We start from the raw sequence: 20,233 nt of genomic DNA, 5'->3' as shown, positions 1-20,233 counted from the left end.
GCTTGATTGGTTAGAGTGTCATCCTGATACACCAAGGTTGGGGGTTCAGTCCGCAGTGAGGACACATACAAGAATCAACCAATGAATGCATAAATAAGTGGAACAACAAATATCTCTCTCTCTCTCTCTCTCTCTCTCTCTCTCTCTCTCTCTCTCCCTTTCAAAAAAAAAAATACTTTTTAAAAAAAATTAGGCCAAAATTCCAAGTTAGGACCCACGCATTTCAAACGAGATGAATATAAGCACAGAACCCGAGTGCGGCTGCGACGTGGCTGCGACGTGGCAGCCCTTGGCACCCTCCGCCACGGGGTTGATCCCTGAGCAGGCCAAGCTGAGCTACCTCTCAGAGCAGCCCGGCCTGGGCCACAGCCGTACTGAAGACATGACTGTGTTGACCCTGTGTGTTGTCGATTTGCTTTTCATAATGCCCTAACTTGGGGCTGAATCCCAGAAGTGCTGTTCAATCCAGAAGTTCCAAGGCGTTTTCCTGTCCCCTGGCAGTGCTGGGAGGTGATTCCCATTCACTCAAGACACAGGCAGGGTTAGCATGGGGGACCTTTGTCCCAGCTCTTCTGCTGTGGGCCAAGGGCTCCATTCCTCCCAGGGCCCGGAGGCCCAGGGAGGGGCCTCAGCCCCGGTGACTCGGGTTAAACTCAGGGGCGTCACCTAACTGCGTTCAGGGAAACAAATACATCTTGTCCAGTGGGGTAAGCCCTGGAAACTTTCCTCCCTGGGAAGTCACGCGTTGGTTCGCCAGAGCAGCCACGAGGATAAGGCGCCCTCTGCAGACCACAGGTCACCTGGGCCAGCCTGGGCCCTGGCTGGGAGTGCTGGCAATGGTACCTCTCTTGTCAAGACCATGGCTGTCTCCCCTGGACTATCAGAATGAGAAGAAGCTATTCTCTGGGCTGAACCAAGAGGCCTCCGAAAACAACTCCACTCCTTTGGCCCTGAGGAACAGCTCAATGATGTGGAAATCCAATCATGACATCTCAGGAATCTGAGATGAGACCTGGAGCACCTCTGGGTCTGGCCAAACCCATTCCCAGGGTCGGAGGAAGGGATTCATTGCAATAGCGCCCTCTAGTGTAAATTCTGAGAACAGCGCTCTAGTAAGGGATTAGTAGCAATGGTGTCCCTAGGGAAGCTCCTCACTCCCCTACCCCAACTCCCACCAGGCTCAATCAGAAGTCAACTATAGCTGCCTTCTCCCCACCCACTCCTAGTTATCACTGCTGCGCAGCAAGCCACCCAAACTTGGTGGAATAAAACAACCATTTTATTGTGCTCTCAGCTACGGTGGGTCAGGAATTGAGAAAGGGCACCGAGGAGGTGACCTGACTCTGATTCTTAATTTCTCAAGTCTCGGTTGGGAGGACTCAAAAGCTGGGAGTGAGGTGGCATTGGAGGTTGGAATCGCCTGGAGACTGACTTACTCATGTGTGTATCTGACCTCCCCTGCTAAGCGGGCTCAAAATAGCACTGCCCCCATATAGTGCCTACCCTTGGCCTCTCCCCGAGCGTGGCTTCCTCACAGCAGGACAGCCTCCGGGTAGAACTTCTTACATGGTCACTCAGGGCTCCAAAAGTGAGTGACCCAGGGAACAAGGCCAACGTGGCTTCATTTTTTCTGACCTAGCTTCCAAAGGCATGCAATATCACCTGGGACATTCTATTGGTTATGAGCAAGTCGTAAACCCACCAAAATTCAAGGGGAAGAGACAGGAACCCCGCCTAGAAGAGGATGTAGTAGAAGATGCTGTTTGGGCCATACTTCCCTTCATCCAAATTTCCCATCATGGCGGAGTTTTCTCTCACTCTCAACCCTGCTGAATCCCACACAGGCCTGTCCTGGCCCAGCGAGGTGAAGGTTGCTGTGGCTGGATGAGCCCTGCATCCAGGGAGGGTGAGGAACAGGCCTGACCACCAGGTAGCACCCGAGACTCCCCACCCAGAAGCCTTGGTGCTCAATGTTTATTGAGCATTTGCTTCATCGCAGGCCTGTACTAAGGGCCTGTCTGTGTATCCCATTTAATCCTCATGACAACACTATCAGCAAGGTGCATTGTTATCCCCACTTCATATAGACATGGAGAGTTTGAATTAACTTGCTCATGCTCCCAGAGCCAGCAAGAGGCAGTCAGAATCTGAATCCTGAATGAAAATAGGAGGCCTATGCCAAAACCGGTTTGGCTCAGTGGATAGAGCATCGGCCTGCAGACTGAAAGGTCCCAGGTTCGAGTCCGGTCAAGGGCATGTACCTTGGTTGCGGGACATCCCCAGTGGGAGGTGTGCAGGAGGCAGCTGATCGATGTTTCTCTCTCATCGATGTTTCTAACTCTCTATCCCTCTCCCTTCCTCTCTGTAAAAAAATCAATAAAATATACTTTCAAGAAAAGAAAAGAAAAGAAAATAGGAGGCCTGGATGTCTAAAACAAGAACCCAAAGGCTTCTCAGAGAAGGCCACGTTTTTTTTACACATCCTGGAAAGAGACAGCCAAACCCAACCAGGACACCATCTGGTTCCCACACTCAGCCCAGGAAGAACACAGCTGGGCTTCCTGCACCAGCACAGCTGGCCTGGCCTCAGCCCCGGAATCTACTCATAGGACCAGCTTCCTCTACAAACGCACAGAGGGAGACACTTGGCTGTGGGAACGGCATTCCTGGTGAAGTCAGTGAGGTGCCTGGACAGGCAGCTCCCTCTCCCTGCCGGTCCCTCTTCTTTGAAGCATCTCTGAGCAAATGGGAATTCTTTCCCCGCTCTACCTGCCACAGCACACTTCACACCATCTTCCTCTAACCCTCAGGAAACATAAACTGATTTTAGGTTTAACCCTTTGCACTCGCTTGCTTTTTTCTCGATTCCTTTATTCTACTCGGGATTTAATTTTTTAAATACCCCAGATTTTACAAAGCGCGGCAGTAGAATAAAAAACTGGAGTTTCTTTTCATACAAACTTATTTATTTGGATTTTTTTTATATTTCAAATTATTGATACATTCAATACAATTTGACATACGAGCTGCTACCGATGCTAACCGTGTCGAGTCACACTCGACATCCAAGTGCAAAAGGTTAAGAAGAAAACTTATTTGCCCGGCCGGCGTGGCTCAGTGGTTGAATGTCGACCTATGAATCAGGAGGTCATGGTTCGATTCCCATTCAGAGCACATGCCTGGGTTGTGGGCTTGACCCCCAGTGAGGGGCATGCAGGAGACAGCTGATCAATTATTCTCTCTCATCATTGATGTTTCTATCTTTCTCTCCCTCCCCCTTCCTCTCTGAAATCAATACAAATATATTTTTTTTAAAGAAGAATAAGCCCTAACTGGTTTGGCTCAGTGGATAGAGCATCGGCCTGCAGACTCAAGGGTCCTAGGTTCAATTCCGGTCAAGGGCATGTACCTTGGTTGTGGGCACATACCAAGTAGGGAGTGTGCAGGAGGCAGCTGATCGATGTTTCTAACTCTCTATCCCTCTCCCTTCCTCTCTGTAAAAAGTCAATAAAATGTATTTTTTTAAAAAGAAAACTTATTTTACCAATGACCTAGAATAGCATATCTAAGAAGGCAAACCTTTTGTCTCCATGCATTTTTCACATACACACACACACACACACACACACACACATACACACACATACACACACACACAATTTAAATTACATGCTTCTGAGTAGTTTTGGGGCTGCTTCTTCAGGTGTATAGCTAAGGGGCTCTCGGGGGCCTGCAGTCAACCTACCCAAGAGACTCTCGATGGTTGTGTCCCCAACACCAGTGAAAACCCAGAAGAATATTTCTCAAGTTTATTCCTCAGAAAGTTTGTGGCTCTTCAGAAGAGGAAAAAATTATTCCTTGAGAAATGGATTTTGTTTTGAGAAATTCTGGGTTTGACAAAGTGTGTGGGGATAGCAGCTTTCCAGGGAAGAAGACAACCGTCCTGCAAATGTATCTGATGACCACATTGGCTCCTCACAGAGCAGCTGCAGGAACCCCGGCTCCGGGAAGGACCTGGACTCCCCACGCCCAGTCTGTAACACTCCATCTGGTGACCACCAACCGCCATGTCTGAGTCTTTGGTGTGACTTTGGACTTTTTAAAAGACTGGCCAGTGACCAGCTTACTCAACTGTGGCAAGAATGCAAGCCATTCCTGGCCTACAGACCCCTACTAGCACTATTTTCATGAGAAAATAGATACAAAGGATATACCTGCAGAAGCGCCTTTATAACCAACCCACCAAAGCCTTTGAACTCATGCTATGAGTGGCACAAGCAAGGGCTTCTGTGGTACTAAGGACATTGTTTCCACTTGTCTTTAAAAAAAAAAGAGTTCTGGGTTGCAAGCAACATACAAACAGATAGTGAGAACGGGCCTGTGATTTTGCATGACACTGTGATGTGCTCTCGAGTGTCACCGGGGCTACCAAGCTGTCTGTACATCAGTGACCTCGGACATGGTGCTTGGTCTCCACTGCTTTCCTGCCGACACGACTTTGGGCGTCCTCTTTGCTAGCACCTCTGTCCCTTTGCACTGCTGTCAGAGACTCGCCTCTCCCTTCCCACTTGCACTTGACTACTGGCTGGATAAAGAGGATGGAGGACTAACCAGACATGCTTGCAAAGAGCTTCCTCGGAAGGGGCCTGGCCTCCGCAGCCGAGCCTGGGCTTCGTCACAGCTCCTGCAAAGGCCCAGAGGCCTTGACTGCACATTTTGGGATTGGGGAGGCTGCCGAGTTTAGACAAGAGCCATCCTGCTGTGAACAGGTAGGTGCGATGGAAAGAAAAGAAAACCCACCTGGGAGTAACCGACGACGCGCCCGTTGGCGTCGAGCACGTTAAAATTGATGACTGGACCCTGCACCTCCGGGCTGCAGAACGCAGAGTCGCTGTAGATCCGCACGACCGGGGCCCCGCTGGGGTACCGGAGGGAGCGCAGGGCGGTGTAGGTGTACTGCGCCAAGGTGAAGGTGTGCTGCTGCACATTCTCCATGCCGCCTCAGAAACAGGAGAAAACGCCAGAGAGAATCATTAGCTTTATAGAAAATTCACTCTCTCATTTTTAAGAAAACAAGATCCTTATAACTGGCAAACTTGGACCTGATGTTAATGACTTTAAATACTTGTAAATGTTTGGTACTGCCCATACGATAAATGTTTAGGTCTTTGGTACTAGACAAGTTTACCATTGCTGAATTTTCCCATGGGAACACCTGCCATTCATATATATAATCTTACGCACTTACTACAATCTTTAAAAAAAACAACACAACAATTAAGTTGGAAAAATCGGGGTTTGCTCTATTGGAAAACTGGCATTGTCGATCTACTTTCAAAGGTGCCCTGGCCCTGTCAGACCCTGCCCCTTGCGTTTGGGTGCCATGTTGATATCTTTCCTGGGGAAAGCGCTCATTTTTAGTGCCTGTCCTGATTACCTCCTCTCTGTCCTGGATGATGCCCACCCACCTCCCTGCAGGCACCTCTCTCCTCCCATGAGGCCCGTCCGCCTCCCGTGTTGGGCTAAGGCTAAGGACCTGTGGGGCCCCATGGTTGTGACAAAAGAGACAGAGAAAGGGCTGCCTAACCGTGAAGCCACGCCCCTGGTTCACCCCAGGGCCCTCTCCGCGTGGTGGTACAAGCGGTGCCGCCAGCTCTAGGAGCTCAGCCTCTAGAAGGGCCACGGCAGGATGGCGGATGCCCGGCTCACCGGCCAGAGGTTCCTCCAGGCCTGTACCTTCGTGTCAAGCCCCAGGTGATGGGAAGTGGCATCTGTCTGTGTCAGCCTACAGCGAGCGCCCCAATCTGCCCACACCCCTAAGCTCATCAGAAGGGAAATGTGCAAAGGCCAGGGGCAGACACGGTGGCTGGGGGCTCGGGGTCAGGCCTTCGTTGTCCTGGGTGTAAATCCACGCCTCCCACTTGCCAGCTCCCCGGCCCTGGAGAAGGCACGTGGCCTCTCTGAGCACAGGCTCCTCTGTGGATGCAGCAGGCTAGCCATGTACCCCGGGTGGGGCTGCAGGGGGCACTCAGCAAAGTAAGAGCGGAGGAGGCCTCGGGACCTGTAACCGGTCCCAGTGCCGGAGCCGGGATGTCTCCTCTGCTTCTGTGAGGCGATTCATGTCCTGCCTCGGGCTGTCTCTTACCTGCAAAAATGCTCTGTAACTGACAAAAAGCCCCAGTCCCTTGATCTTGCCTCAGGGGTCACTTAGATGTTCTTCAGCGCCGGCTCTAAAGGTGGTCACTGTACAGCTGCCGCGTGCCAGTCACGCACCCACTCTCCTTCCTCTGAATCGCCCCGGGCTGGGCTCCCCGGGGGACACGGGCTACGGGAGCAAATTCCACGGGATAACAATGTCCCCTTACCTGTGAGGCGCTCCAGGGCATCAAATCCGTGTTTGAGCGCTATCACGTCAAGGAACGGGATGGTGCCATCCTCAAACCTGTAACCAGGGTGAGAGAAGGAGGTCAAGCAGGGGCCGCGTCTCCACATGCATGTTGTGGCATGTAATGACTCCGGCTCAGCCACATCTGTGAACACCTTCTCTCTGCCGCCTCATCAGCATCACTCTCCTCCTCGGGGCAGAGGGCTCCGCACACCAGACCCACCGCAGCTTCCTCAGGACGGGCTGGCAGCAGTGACCAAAGGCCCTAAAGACAGTCGCCATCTGAGGCATGAGCAAACAGTGAGATGCCTGGCTGCCCCAAGAAGACTTCGGATTTGACAGAACCTCAAGGGCTGTGGGCTCTTGAAAGGCTGTACTTGACCCCAAGAGGGCCCCACTGGCAGGGCACCGTCAGTGTGATCAGCGGTGCCCGGGGGAGCGAGGGGGGGGGGCATCTTTGCAAGAGCCTGAGATTCCCAAGTCTACAGAGCCACAGGCGTTTCTAAAAAACGATGAGGTTGCCCTAACTGGTTTGGCTCAGTGGATAGAGCGTCTGACTGAAAGGTCCCAGGTTCGATTCCGGTCAAGGGCATGTACCTTGGTTGCGGGCACATCCCCAGTAGCGGGTGTGCAAGAGGCAGCTGATCGATGATTCTCTCTCATTGATGTTTCTAGCTCTCTATCTCTCTCCCTTCCTCTCTGTGAAAAATCAATAAAATATATATTTAATAAATAAATAAATAAAAACGATGAGGCTCTCCACACAGCAGACGCACCTCTTCCTGATTATCCAGGGGTTCGTGCGCTGGCATTTTATAATCATTCACCAGATCTTTGTCGTGCTGGATGCTAGGCACGGTTCTAGGTGCCCAGGATGCCGCAGTGAACGTGACAGGTAAAACCCCTGCCCTCACGCGCTTCCATCCTCCTGAGGCCCAGAAACAAGGCGCAACAAGCAACACCCAGGCAGAGAAGCCAAATAAGCAACACGCCGGTGGTGACAAGTGCGATGAAGGTGCATAAAGCCGAGGGCTGGCGGCCGCGCTAGAGAGGGGGTCAGGGAGGTCCTCTCCGAGGGAGACCATTTGAGCAAAGAGGCCTGGATGTGAGGGAGCGGGGAGGCCGCTCATTTTGAAACAGCTGAGTCCACAGTGTCAGAGAGAACAGCGTCCTGGGGAGAAGGGGCAGCACACACCCTGAGCACAGGGAGCCTGGCACACACACACACACACACACACACCCCAGCAGCAAAGAGGCCCCGGGGGCCGGGCGGGAGCGGGCCAGGCGGGGGAGGAGGAGATACAGTCAGAGGACTTCCACCCCGATGAGCTAGCAGGGGCCTGAGGGCCCTGAGCAGAGAGGAGTGACAGGATGGGACCTAGACTTCCACAAGACACCTCTGGCTGCTGCAGAAGCGATGGGACAGCGGGGGACACTGGGAGGTCCGCGAGCATCGGGATGAAGGGTGGTGGCAACCAGCAGCCTGGTGCAAGCTGAAGCTTTCAGTGAGAACACTGTGTTCTGTATGTTAAGACTGCAGGGGTAAGGTTTGCTCAAAATATTGTTGCTGCAATATTAGTTTCCTTATAAAATGAATGGTAATTAAGGGACATACAGAATCAGTGGATCAATAATAAACTACTAGTTGATTAACCACTAATGAATTAGTACCTAATTAATCTTTAATAAATTTAACATTATTTGCCAATAATGACTTGTTATTAATTGACCAATAATAAATAACTACTTATTAATCCATAATTAATAGGCTCTTAGGGGGAAAGGGAGGTTGCTTGTTTTCATCAAAGACTGAGTTATCAAATAGAAAAGATGAACAACATGGTCTAGGTCAGTGGTCGGCAAACTCATTAGTCAACAAAGCCAAATATCAACAGTACAACGATTGAAATTTCTTTTGAGAGACAAATTTTTTAAACTTAAACTTCTTCTAACACCACTTCTTCAAAATAGACTCGCCCAGGCCATGGTATTTTATGGAAGAGCCACACTCAAGGGGCCAAAGAGCCGCATGTGGCTTGTGAGCCGCAGTTTGCCGACCACTGGTCTAGGTCACATGTTCAAGAAACATGTAGGTTGTGTATTAAATTTCTTGAGTTCTATCCCTAAGTTCACAAGAAAAACATTCAGCTTGCTGGGCATCTCGGTGTGGCACCTGCCAGTGTGACAACCCACCCAAACGGGAGGAAAGTGCTCTGGGCCAGCCCAGCCCCCCCACACCTGCCTGGAACGAGTTGCCCACCTCTCCCTGCCTTCACATGCCCTATTGGCTCAATAAAGTTTGGGTTGTCATGTTGTTCTGCCTTTAATTCATATGTTATGGCTGTCTTTCTTTTCTCACTTAACTATGTTACACATTAACTTATCACACTTATATTCAAAAGGTTTTACATTAGTGTTTGTTTTAGAGTCCCCCAACTACGGGACGTTCTAAATAAAAAAGACATCAAATAGCCTCACAATGTATTGATGCCAACTCCATCTTGGTGCTTCACCTATTAGTGCTAAAGAATTGTATCCTTTAGAGAGCCACTTTTTTTTATTTTTAATCCTCACCAGAAGTTACTCTGAGTGGGATAACAGAGGACATGCTTGTTGATTTAAGAGAGAGGGGAAGAGAGAGAAAAAAAAATCAATGTGAGAGAGAAACATCAATTAGTGCCTTCCCGTATGTGCCCCAACCGGGGATGGAACCCACAACCTAGGTATGTGCCCTGACCAGGAATCGAACCTGCAACCTTTCGGTGTATGGGATGACACTGAGCCACACCGGCCAAGGCTAGAGACCCACTTTATAGGAAAAACAGGAGGTGCCGAGATCAAGCCACATGCCCCTGTCCCCACGGCTGGGGTGTGTTGGAGTTGGGACTCACTCCCCAGCGAAACCAGCTCTGGGGCCTACACACATGACCAATAACTCTACTGCCAAAGCCATGCCCCTCTCTGCAGGACCCTTAAGTCTGCACCTGGGTCTGTGGAGGATCTGACCCCCTTCCCATCCAGGCCCCAGGCCTTCTCAGACCCAACCTGCCCCAACCCCGTGGCACCCCCTCCTGTTGGAACCAGCGGAACCCTGAGTTCTCAGCTACCAGTTTCGGCCTCTCACCTATTAGACCTTATGGGTCCCATCGCCATCTGGGAAATTCCTGAGCATGAGCCACGTCGCCTGCCCTGCAGCCTGGGAAAACCCCAGCAGAGGCCTGTGCCGTTGGATGCCAAGTAGCTGCCTGCCCTCCAATGTCCTTTGTACCGCACAGCGGGGCTCACAGAGGCAGCTGTTAACAGTGCCCCACAAGCCCGGTGGCCTCTCGTTCAATTGATTCCTCCTATTAACCCGGGCCAAGCTGAGCTGATTCTAGCTGCTAAAAGCCAGCTATGCTGTCACGTGTGTGCATGCTGGTTCAAAATCGTTCAAATCGCTGCTTTCATGGACACCCCTCACCAGCACTCTGTGCAAAGGCCTGGGGCCCCCTCCTTCCTCTGTGAGGACTTCTCACCTCTTCTGCGTGCAGCCCTCACCTGCAGCCCTCCTGCTCCCCCCGCCCCCAGCCCCTCGCTAAAGGGGCCCGCCAACAGGAGCAGAGTTCACTGAGCCATGGCCTCTGCCCCCCACATCTGAGCCTTGCCGCCAGCCTCCGTCCCTGCCAGGAATGGCCAACCCCTGACTCCCCTGCACAACCCTGTAGGCTGCACAGCCAGACCCCAGCCTCGCTGGACGCTGCCCCCACCACTCTCAGGAGAGGTGACCTTTCTGCCACCGACGGCCTGGGGATGTAGAAGTCCTCTCCTGCCAGGTACGCAGCGGCCGTGCCTCCTCCAAAGTAGGTTTTCCTCAGCAGGGGAGCCGCCCGGTGATGCACCAGCAGCGCCCCCAGGCCGGTGGGGAAGCCGAAGATCTTGTAGAAGGAGAGGGAGACGAAGTCCGCCCGGTGAGCCGACAGGTCCAGCGGGGAGGTGCTCGCATAGGAGGCCGCGTCCAGCAGCACGAACCACCGCCCCGGTGCGGGCGCGCTCACCGGGCACAGGCGCCCCGACGTGACCTCTCCTACCCAGGACAGCGGGTATCTGGTGCCAGAGAAGTTGCTCTGCGCCGGGTAACAGAAGAGATGCGGAAGCTGGCAGTCGGGGTCTCTGGCGGCAGCACCCCGTTTCTCGGCCGACTGCATGTCCTCCGGCCTCACGGGGATGGAAGTGGCATTCCTGGCTGTGGCGACCGTCCGCATGCCCACCACGGAGGTGTGGCTGTCGGTGAGGTAACAGAACAGGCTCCCGCTGCTCTCGGGGCCCCGGGACGCCCACGGGAAGGCTTCCGCCACCAGCTTAAGGGCAGCCGTGCTCCCGGCGGTGAAAATCACGCTGTAGTCCTCCGGGGAGGTGCGGAAGTGCGCCAGGACCCTGGAAAACACAGCATCGCGCTCGGCGCTCAGTGTGTGCCATCAGCTGCATTTCCACTACACGTGGCATCTCTCTGCCCGAATAGCTAGAACCAAACCCAGGTAGGCTCTGCCATCCCCGTGAAGTCAGAGCAGGTGTGGGGAGAGTTGACCAATGGATTCAAACTGGCAAAATCCCCTTGCTTCCCAAGTTCCAGCCCCCACCCAGCTGCCTTGCCTTAGTTGAAAACACCCTCCCCTCTTGGTCTATTCTGGCTCTACCATAAGTTTTAAGTCCCCAGTTTGTTTCACGTTGCTTTTAAGATCGGCAACCCAGTATCCCTTTCAAGTTGGAAATAATTTGAAACTGTATCAATTCAAGTAACTATAGGTACCACTTGGAAATTATTTACCGAACGCTAATTACTACATGTGGGAAAATATAAAGAGCTGTTTCACGTGCAAATACTAGTAAAAAGGGGGGATGAATAAAACAAGATGCCTAATGAAACATGAAAAGAAAAACCAGAGAAACTGTATTTATTCTCTCTAAAAACAAGACCTAGGACCTGGGTCACTCCTTATTACTCTGGTCCCCCAAGAACTAGGGCACCAGCCCAGAGCCACACACACAGCGGTGCGCACCTCAGCTGCCTCCCTGTGCTTCCGGTCGGACCCCTTTGGCACCTGCTCTCTCTCACCTTCCCAACCTCGGACCCTGATCTTTCTTTCTCATTGTGTGTGTGGCCGTTTAACTGAACGTGATCTTCCTGAAACCAGTTCAGAACCTGGGATGTGGGCAGGTGTAGGAAGCAGGTCCATACACCTCGGAGAGCCTGCTCCGGGGGCCGTCCCTGCCGCTCACCTGTAGCGCACCTGCTCCACGGTGTCCTGGGTGAGCTTGCTGCTGATGTTCTGGCTGTGAGGGTTACCTGAGGGGTTACAAAGACAAAGCCATCAAGTCACTCACTACTTATGGTCTCTCCTTTTCTATTCATCCAAAACCCTCTCCCTTGGTTTCTCAAAAAAGTTAAGCATAAAACTATTATATGATTCCACTCCAATATACTCAATAGAAATGGAAACATGTCCACACAAAAATTCATGCACAAGAATGTTCATAGCAGCTCCATTTGTAAAGCTAAATTCTTGGAACATAAACGTCGATCAACTGGTGAACAGATAGATAAAATGTAACATATCCGTACAATGAAAAATTATTTGGTGCCCTAACCAGTTTGGCTCAGTGGATAGAGGGTCGGCCTGTGGACTGAAGGGTTCCAGGTTCAATTCCGGTCAAGGGCATGTACCTTGGTTGCAGGCACATCCCTAGTAGGGGGTGTGCAGAAAGCAGCTGATCAATGTTTCTCTCTCATCGATGTTTCTAACTCTCTATCCCTCTCCCTTCCTCTCTGTAAAAAAAATCAATAAAATATATATTTTTTAAATTTTATTTGGCAATAAAGAGGAACAAACTACTAGCTATGTCATGCATGAACCTCAAAAGCATGCTAAGTGAAAGATGCCATGGGGTGGGGTGTCGGGGCGGGCTAGAAGGGGTCAATGGGGGGGAAAGGGGCGCATATGTAATACTTTCAACAATAAAGATTTTGTTTTAAAAAAAGACGCCAGACACAGAGATCACATTTTGCATGATTCCACTTATATAAAACTAGAGGCCTGGTGCACAAAATCCGTGCATGGGTAGGGTCCCTAGCCTGGCCAGTAATCAGGGCCAATTGGGGCCTTCAGGCCGCCAGCTGCTGACTGGGGCCTTCCTTCATTCTGCGCTGCCCCCTGGTGGTCAGCACACATCATAGCGAGTGATCAAACTCCCCGTCTCCCAATCGAACTCCCGAGGGGACACTTTGCATATTAGCCTTTATATATAGAGATGTCCAGCAAAGGCGACTGTATAGAGATACAGAAAGTAGTAGATCAGTGGTGGCTTGGGGTGAGAGTGAGGGGACAGAGTGGCAGGTTGAGGGGTTGGAGAAGCAACAGAGATCAACTGTGAATGGGCATCAGAAATTTTATTGGGAGAATGAAAATATTCCAAATGATTTATAGTGAGACTAAAAATCATTGAATTGTACACTTGAAATATGTGAATTTTGTGGATATAAAATATAACTCAAGAAATCTGGCCCAGTCGGCATGGCTCAGTGGATGAGCGTAGACCTATGAACTAGGAGGTCATAGTCCAATTCTCAGTCAGGGCACAGGCCCAAGTTGTGGGCTGGATCCCCATTGTGAGGCGTGCAGGAGGCAGGCAATCAATGATTCTCTCTCATCATTGATGTTTCTATCTCTCTCTTCCTCTCCCTTCCTCTCTGAAATCAATTAAAAAAAATTTTTTAAAAAACCTGCTAAACCAACAAAGCAAGTAAAACAAACAAGACAGGATCTAGGAAGAGCCTTTGGAACTGGAAGTCAGCCAATACGAGAACCTCTTCTACAAGTTTCCCAACAGGTGGCCAGCCCAGTTCTGTTCATTAACTCCAGGGAGCCAAGCTGCCTGGAGACTCAGCTCCCCTGACTGCACCCAGCCCCAGCGCTTCCTGACAATGTGGCCTCGGAGTAATGACCTGCCTCCCCGGGCAGTTTCTTCGCTTGGACAGCAGGAGAGATAACAGAACCTGTACCTGAGCTTGCCCTGAGGATGGAGAGAGAATACAGATGAAGCATTTGGAACAGTACCTGCAGCACAATGAGTGCTCCGTACAGGTTACTGTTATCACTTATTGCTATTATCATTACCATGGTTACACCTGCTACTACGGGTTATTTCAAAGTCGCTTTCCAAAGTTATCTCCTGATCACATTATGCTGCTGATTAATGCTTTCAGTGACTGGCCATCCTTTCTAGAATAAAGTTCAAACTCTACAGAGCACCCATAAGGTACCTACCTACCTTTCCATTCATGCCTTCCTCTGAGTTCCTGGGCTGGTTCCTGAAACCACAGCAGGGTCCTGGCTCATGTTGTTCCCTTTGCCCTTCTCCTGACACTTTTCTGAGTGAATTCCTGCTCATCCTCCAGCATCGAGCCCACTCCTCAAAAACTTCCCTGACGCTCACACTGCCTGTTGTGGAGTGGATGCGAGTGAATGACCACTGGAGCCCAGACCAAATTAAAATTTAGGGAGCCTTTATTAGCCGGCCAGCCGGGCCAAGCGACTACCCGGACGACTGCTCTGCCATTCTCCACGCAGGGAGACCAGAGAGCAGCAGCGACCCTTTGTGTAGGACCACTTTTAAGCACATTAACCACATCTGGTTTTTGCAGAACAAGTAACCCAAGACAAAACAGTTTTTCCCAGGCAATGTCAGGATCATGCCAATGACAACCATGTTATTCACAGGGTCATCCTGTTCTTCAGAAAGCTGACAGTGTTCTATGAAAAAAGGCCTATGTGCTGGGAAGGGGCCATGAGACCATATCTCAAGGCCTGGCCTGGTGTCAGCACTGACATCTCTATCTGGGGCATAGTCCACGGCCTCTCTGGAAGCATGCTCAAAAATTCCCACTCTCTAACATGCCCACCTGCTGTCATTCTGCAGATCCAGACGCCATGGCCTTTGGTTCACAGCCCTTCACACAGTTGGTAATTTACATTTTCTTGGAGATCACTGACTTGAGGTCTTGCCCCGACTAGACCAGAGTCCATGAAGGCAGGGACTGGTTACTTTGTGCCCATTTGCACCATGCCCCCGACACCAGAGTGGCTGGCAAATATTTATGGAGTGAATAAATGAACACTTGCCTGCTCCCCCTGTTGTCCCACTCTGTGTATAGTGCCAGTCCCAGAGGCCCTCCCACCACCAAATACAGCACCTGTGCCTCTGTGCCTTTCCTGACGCCGACCCTTTCTTCTGGAAGTAACACACGTGCCCCTGAGCCAATTGCCCCATCCCCAGTAGGTACAGGTTCTGTTATCTCTTATCGTTGATGTTTCTATCTCTCTCTCCCTCTCCCTTCCTCCCTGAAATCAATAAAAATATATTTTAAAAAAAAAGAAGTTGTACCAATTTGCCTTCCTACCAGCCTTGTACCAGCAGGCCTATTTTCCCACACCTTTACCCATGCAGTGAGTTATCCAACTTTTGGATGCATGCATGTTGTAAGGAATGACATGTGTTTGAGAGGCATGCATGTTGTAAGGAATGACATGTGTTTGCCTGATCCCCTCATCATCGTGCTTATTCAGCTTTGGGTCCCGGCTCGGTCCCGTCTATTAACCCAACATTTATTAAGCAGAGACAGATCCACTGAAGGTAGTTGGCTAACGCCCACTGCAAAAACCAGTGATGGTGTGTTCTTCTTTACCGTAAACGTTTTCCAGGAGGTCGCGAGTGAAGCTCCTGAGCTGGCTCTGGGGGAACAGCGTGGCTCCTGCATGGTCAAGGTAGACAGTTCCTGAGAGAAAGCACAGAATAAAGCTGTGGTTATTTTTCAGAGGTTTCCCACTCCTTGCACCTAGATCTGGTTTATGTGAGCGTGAGCCGTGCCCATGGGATGCGTTTGGGCATAACCTCAGGCCACTCCTATCTCCCAGCCTCTCGATGTGCTTCTTAATCCAAGTGCAGACGTGGGCAATGGAAGAACTGCACTTTCAATAGTTAATGAGCCTGAGAGTCTTCCTGACTAACCAGCTCTCTTAGGAACCTGGGGGAGTTTCTCACACAGAGGAGGAGCCCAACAGAGGGCTCTGGTTAATGACCCTAAAGCTGGGTCACCTTCTGACTCACACCCTCTTCCGGGTTCTGTGCAGCCTCCCTGGCCTGGAGACCTGATTCTGCTTCCCGTGGTGAATGCTACATCTCTCTGAAGCTTCAGCGCTTCAGAGAATACTAGTAACTTACATGATCTTTCCGGCCTCGGTCACAAACCAGAAAGGCAAATTTAGATGAGAGTAAGAGGTTTACCATCGGAGGGTCAAGATCAAAAGTTGGATAACTCACTGCATGGGTGAAGGTGTGGGAAAACAGGCCCGCTGGTACATGGCTGGTAGGAAGGCAAATTGGTACAACTTCTTTTCTTTTTTTAATATATTTTTATTGATTTCAGGGAGGAAGGGAGAGGGAGAGAGAGATAGAAACATCAACGATAAGAGATAACAGAACCTGTACCTACTGGGGATCGAGCCCACAACCCAGGCATGTGCCCTTGACCAGAATCGAACCCAGGTCCCTTCAGTCCACAGGCCAACAGCTCTATCCACTGAGCAAAACTTCTTTATGGACAGCAATTTGGCAATATTGGTAATACTTTAAAATGCAATCTCTCTTTGACCTATCAATTATTCTATCTTATAAATAACCGTGCTCTTACGAAATGGGCTGTCTATGAGGATATTCCTTTCTGATCTTTGTCAATGCAGTATTGTCTGCTATAGACAAAAATCAGAAATGACTTAAGTGTTCATCACCATGTATTTAAAATAAAGGATTATTGTATACCCATCTGGTACTTTAAAAATACTGATAGGGAACAAACTCTGAAACACATTTTCAAGAATATACAATGTAAATAGATCCATTCATTTGCTTGCCTAACTATCCTGGCTAGAACCTCTGGTGCAATGTTGAATACCAGTGGTAAGAACAGACATCCTTGTCTTGTTCCTGATCTTAGGGGGTAAAGCTTTCAGTTTTTCACCATTAAGTATGATGTTAGCTCTGCTTATTTGTTTATAGATGGCCTTCATCGGGTTGATTAAATTTCCTTTTATTCCTAGTTTATTGCATGTTGTTATCATGTAAATGTATTATCTGGTCCAGAAAATTATTGTAAAAATAATGTTCTCTTTAAGTGAAGATTCAGTTATACAAAATTACATACCAAAAGAAAGGCTTTCTTCCCCCCAGGCCCTGGGGAAGATGCTCGTGTGAAGCCCAGGACACACGTAAAACCTGAGGGGGTGCTGAGGCAGCAGCACTTTGCCCACAGACTTGTGCGGGGCCAGGAAGCCATTTGGGGGAAGGCTGCACTGGCCTTTGGTCCAGAACCTCATGTTGCAAAACTAACTAGAGATCTAAATCAGCTAGAGATCTGCTCTTAGGAGGTCACCCCGCACAGCGGTTAACAGCGCAGAATCCAAGTCAACCAACCTTCATCGAATCCTGCTAGCCATTCTGGGTCCCTGCTAGCCATTCTGGGTCCCTAATCCTTCATCTGCAAATGGGATGAAAGTTAAATGAGTTGGTGTATGACAGGGCCCAGTCCAGTGCCTGGCACACATGTCACAGGGTTCAGCTGTTCTTAGAAGAAGGCGAATTTACCCCAAACCAACTGGCATTAGGTCTTCAAGAAAGGAAATTCCAGTGTCTCTTCTGGGTCATGCTCCTTCAGCTCTCAGTTCCATCAATAGTGGCCATCAGGACCCTGAAGCTTCAAGAAGCACTTGAACCACGTCTGTATATTGAATACGCTCCCTTCACCAAGACAAAGAAGTTCCCATCCAATTGATTAGGCAAAATATTTCAGACTTGAAGGTTAAGCATTTAAATATCAAGAACTACCACTTAACCAGACAAATTCTCAAGCCTGCAGAAAATCTGTGGGGTGATGGGGAAGGAAGAGGAAGTACAAGTTATATTATTTTGGCTTGTTTTGTTTGTTTGATTTTCCTCTGTCCTATGAGGGGGTGAAGAGGAGTAGAAATGTTCCAACACTCCTAGTGGTGGGAGGGGTGAGTTTAGTCCACAAAAGCCTACTTCAATCATAATGTAGAGAAAATGCTGGGAACCTGCACTAAGTAGATGAATAGACAAATAAATAAGGATGCACACAACACTACCACAAGTGCACACAGTCCCCAACTTGTGATGATTTGACTTAACAATTTTTTTTTACTTTATGATGACATGAAAGCGATACACATTCAGCAGAAACCATACTTTGAATTTTGAATTTTGATCTTCTCCTGGTCTATGAATATGCAGTACGATCTTCTCTTGTGATACTCAACAGCGGTAGCGAGCCATGGCTCCCAGACAGCCATGCTATCGCGAGGGTGAACAACTGATGCCCAACTGTGGGTTAATGCAAGTGTTCTGAGCACGTTCAAGGTAGGCTAGGCTAAGCCATGGCGTTCAGTAGGTGTATTCAATGCATTTTCCACTTACGATATTTTCAAGTTATGATGGGTTTATCCAGAGGTAACCCCACAGTAAGGGTAGGCGCATGTGTACAGTAGACGTTAAGGGGGCTCTGAAGCCCAGCCTGAAATCCTGGCTGTCACATCCAAATTATGAATTTGAAGGGGAAGGTGCTATTCCTTAAAGGACAAGAGTGAAACAAGGAGGTGCCCAGAGAACACAGCTCTACTTTTTTTTTTTTTTTGGAGCGGTGGGGGGTTGGGTCAGAGCTGGAGGAGATTAAGGTGCTGAAATAATTACTGACTGAATGACTACAGCCTCTGGGACTTGCTTCAAAAGGAAGGGAAACCTCCCTCCCTCCCTCCCTCTCTCCCTCCCTCCCTCCGCACCTGTGGGTGTTCAGTGCACCAGTCTATTTCGGTGGGTAGGAGATTTCTATAATAAAAAGAAGATTTCTTCTTCTCAGGGACAGAAGGTGGAAGCAGAGGGACAAGGGCTGTCTGTCTCCCGCAGGTGAATGTGCCGCTCTCAACGGGGAGGGAGTGGAGCAGGCCGGCCAGAAGGCCCGCCTTCCGCCCGAGCCTCCCCCTTAACTACAGACTGGGACACGCAAAAAGCAGGCCACACCCCTCAAAGGCCCCAACAGGGGGGGGGGGGGGGGAAGAGTCACTAACTGAAACCTCAGGAAATAACCCAAAGAGCTGGAATCAGCTACCCGATTAATGAAATGTAGGTGGTTGGTGCCCTGCCACAGGGAGGCGCAGCCACCAAATGTTCACCAAAACAATAAATACACCTCATCCGGGTGCCGGCACCCGACCTGCCACTGAACCTGAGGACCAGCCCTGCTCCGGGGCTCCAGGAAGCCCCTCACAAGGTCTCTAGCAAAAGGGTCAGTCCTACCCTGCAGGGCGGGGCGGGGCCGTGTGGGGCGGGGCGGGGCGGGGGCGCCCGCTTTGCAGTAACGCGCTGGGAACCGCCACAGGCCAGATCGGGGCTGATTTCACACTTAGCCAGCCTGTCCCACCTTTCAGAACTCAAGGGCACCCCGACCTCGTGCCCAATTTCCAGGCTCGCCTTGTACCCAGCGCTCAAAGTTTACACTTTGCTAATTCTTCCAGTCCCCACCCCCTGGCAAGCTGGGGGCAGAGGCATTGTTCTAAAATGAGAAAAAGGAGGTTTCGAAAATAAAAGCTGCCTGTGAGCTATCTCAGCGGACTGGAACGCAGCTTTGGGGCGGGGGACCCTGCCCAGCGGCCTCAGCCCCCGTCTTACAGGCGCGCTGACCGCCCACGCGGCGCTCCGCCGCCCGGAGGAGCATCCGACAGCCAGGGCCCCTGGACACTCCAGCGTTTGGCAGCCCCGCTTCCCGTTGGACCTTTAGAGTCGGCGGCCTCGACGGCAGAATCCTAAGCCCTGTTCGCGGAGGGTGGGGACGGTGAAACGGGTCTAGGTTGGCCCGATACCCCGGAAAGTCTACGGAGCAAGAGTAGCAAGAAGTCCCGGGGTTTGCCGGTGGGACCTCAGGGAGCCGTGTCCACGCAGCAGACGCGAGGGCAAGTCCCTCCAAATCTTTCCGTTCAAAATGCGCCCCAAACTAGGTAACGCGCTGCCACCTGGAGCAGGAAACTCCTTAGAAGCCGCGTGCCCACCACCCCCACCACCCCCCAGCCCCCGCCGCCCGCCAGCCCCGCGCAGGTGCCCCGCGCCTCACCTGCCAGGCGCCCGAACTCTCGCGCCCGCAGCTCCCGCAGGCCGCGCTGGCCGTGGCCGTAGCCGTAGGCGAGGGGCTGCGCGCTCGCCTCCCGGAATCGCTCGAAGGCCAGCAGCTCGGCCCCCGGCTGCGCCGCCCCATCGGCCATGGCCCAGGCCTGCCCGCCGCGCTGTCCGGGCGGCCGGGCCCGGGGAGAGCCGGCCCACGAGGACTCCGCCCGTCGCGCCCGGGCCGCGCCTCCACGCCTCCGCCCCGCACTGGCCCCGAGTCCCGGCGGTGGGCGGCGCGTCTGGGACGGGCCGGGCTGGCCTGGGCCGCGCTGACTCGCGAAGTTTCACTTCTTTCCTGCCTTTTCCCACCTGGGGCTGGGGGGCGGGGGGGGGGGGGGAGAATGCCCGTTTCTGTTGTCGCTTAGAACAGCGTCCCCACGGAGCTCACGGAGCTGCCCGGACACGGAGTGCTAAGTTCTCCTTATCGGTGTCCCACGGGGAGGCCGGCGAAAGAAGGAGCAGATTGCACTTTCTGCTCGGCATCCTCGTAACCCTCCCCGCGGACTCTCCCGGGTCCGAGCTCCTCACAGCGCCGGGGACCGTCGCTCTCCGCGGCGGGATCCGGTGTGCGGGGCAGGGCGTTTGCAGGGA

At 51.4% G+C, this 20,233-nt stretch overlaps 1 protein-coding gene across 1 annotated transcript in view; it reads right to left on the bottom strand.

Annotated features, from left to right (window-relative positions):
• Positions 1-19,829, bottom strand: part of MOCOS (molybdenum cofactor sulfurase) — a 43,387-nt gene extending 23,558 nt beyond the window's left edge. The window contains exons 1-6 of the mRNA XM_079784097.1: positions 19,593-19,829; positions 15,105-15,194; positions 11,642-11,708; positions 10,151-10,798; positions 6,366-6,442; positions 4,801-5,000 (exon numbers count right to left, since the gene is read on the bottom strand). Coding sequence (XP_079640223.1) covers positions 4,801-5,000; positions 6,366-6,442; positions 10,151-10,798; positions 11,642-11,708; positions 15,105-15,194; positions 19,593-19,740 — 1,230 coding nt within the window. The 5' untranslated portion in view covers positions 19,741-19,829. The remainder of the gene's footprint in view (positions 1-4,800; positions 5,001-6,365; positions 6,443-10,150; positions 10,799-11,641; positions 11,709-15,104; positions 15,195-19,592) is intronic.
• Positions 19,830-20,233: the final 404 nt, after the last annotated feature.

The sequence above is a fragment of the Cnephaeus nilssonii genome (assembly GCF_951640355.1).
Source record: "Cnephaeus nilssonii genome assembly, chromosome: 11".
NCBI lineage: Eukaryota > Metazoa > Chordata > Mammalia > Chiroptera > Vespertilionidae > Cnephaeus > Cnephaeus nilssonii.
This window is presented reverse-complemented; position numbering and strand designations above follow the sequence as displayed.